General features: G+C 62.3%; 1 protein-coding gene across 1 annotated transcript in view; it reads left to right on the top strand.

Moving 5' to 3' along the window:
• Nucleotides 1-235: 235 nt before the first annotated feature.
• MNEG_15998 (hypothetical protein) overlaps nt 236-1,648 on the top strand; it is a gene marked incomplete at both ends in the record, with an annotated part of 2,392 nt that continues 979 nt past the window's right edge. Inside the window, 3 exons of the mRNA XM_014035531.1 lie at nt 236-259; nt 638-740; nt 1,112-1,200. Of these exons, the coding sequence (XP_013890985.1) occupies nt 236-259; nt 638-740; nt 1,112-1,200 (216 nt within the window). The remainder of the gene's footprint in view (nt 260-637; nt 741-1,111; nt 1,201-1,648) is intronic.

The following is a 1,648-nucleotide window of genomic DNA, read 5'->3' as shown; positions in this document are numbered from 1 at the left end:
TCCCGATGCCGGCGCTAACTCTGGCCCCCCCTGGCCGCTTGAAACCTAGTGTGTGTCGATTAGTTACAGGCATTTGCTTCGATTAGTTACAGTCATTTGCAATTATCGACTCCCCCTGTCCCCCGGCCTGCGTCGGCTCTCTGTTTGCGTGTGGCGGCGCGTTGTTCGCGTGACGTCACCCTGTGTCAGCGAGGAGCAGCGCCTGGAGGTGTCGCGGGCGCTCATTGACTTCCAAATGGAGTTCAATGAGTCGAAACAGGTAGGGAGCGCCGCGGTGTGCATCTTGGCAACTTTGGGCGCTGATTTAGGGTAGATTGAGTGCCGAATCTGTTTGGGGTACATGTGCTGCAGCCAATTCTCACTTGCAGACGCAATTCAAACGGTCTACAAGGCAGTGTGATATGTTTAGAGCTGCAGCAGCAACACCCGTTGCAAGCAAGCAGCTCCCGATATAATGTGCCATACACGCGTACGCGCGTGGGTGCGTGCGCGCCAGCACGCAAGCAGGGTCACCCAGAATCCCCATGCTTCAACCACAAACGTGCAACCCGCCCTTTCAACCCGCCTGCTCAGACACACCCGCCCTGCATCCCCTCCCCCCATCTCTTCCCCTTCCGAACCACCACCACGAGGACAGGAGCATGAGGCTCAGCGCTTTTCCCTAGAACAGCGGATCCTGGAGCTCGAAGCCGGCCGCATGGAGCGCTTTGTGAAGGCCGAGGACCACGCTGCACTGGCAGGTGGGCGCGCGCGCATGCGCGGCGCGGCGCGGCGCAGCGGTTGCGCCCGCCCATACGGCCGCGGCGGGGCGCGTGCAAGTTGCGGGGCGGCTTGGGAGGTGGGGCCCCGCGCCCGGCCGGCGGGCGCTGGCTGGCATCCGGCCGCGATCTCGATCAAGAAAAGTGGGATGGGCTGCAAGACTGCTGCTGTTGCTCGCCCGGACGACACACGCCTTCTTTTGCTGGTGGCGCCGTGCACCTAATGCACACTACTGGACACTGTTCCGAGGCAGCAAACCCAACCACCAGCACAACCGTCAACCGCCAGCTAACCGGCCACCAGCTCCGCGCACCAAACCAATCGACCGCCCCCCAAAACCGATCCAACCCAGACGCGCGCGATGAGATCAATCGGCGGCTGAGAGACTGCCAAGATGATCTGGAGCGCTCCCGCAGGGCCACGGCCGCAGCGGAGGAGCAGGTGGGCGTGGGGAATTGGCAGCGCCGCGACAAGGCGTCATATTCACTGCGGCGGCGGCTGCGGGCAGGAAAGGGGCAGGGGAGCGGGGCAGGGCGGGGCCTCCCTACCAGGCTCTGATTGGCGTGCCTGTTGCGCAGTTGCTGGGTCTGGCTTGCGCTGCGGGCTGGACTGCTGCTGCTGATGGGCAACCCTCTTTGCAACACTAGGCACCCTCGCCTGAAGCTCCACCCTGAAATCGCATCCCCTCGAGATCCTCAACCACGCACGCACGCACAAACATGCCCACTCGTGCACGCGCGCATGCGCGCGCGCGCACACACGCACACACACACACACACTCTTACACACACAAACACTCTTACACACACACACACTCTTACACACACACACACTCTTACACACACACACACACTCTCTTACACACACACACACGCACACACACGCACAC

The sequence above is a fragment of the Monoraphidium neglectum genome (genome assembly GCF_000611645.1).
Source record: "Monoraphidium neglectum strain SAG 48.87 unplaced genomic scaffold scaffold05875, whole genome shotgun sequence".
Lineage (NCBI taxonomy): Eukaryota > Viridiplantae > Chlorophyta > Chlorophyceae > Sphaeropleales > Selenastraceae > Monoraphidium > Monoraphidium neglectum.
This window is presented reverse-complemented; position numbering and strand designations above follow the sequence as displayed.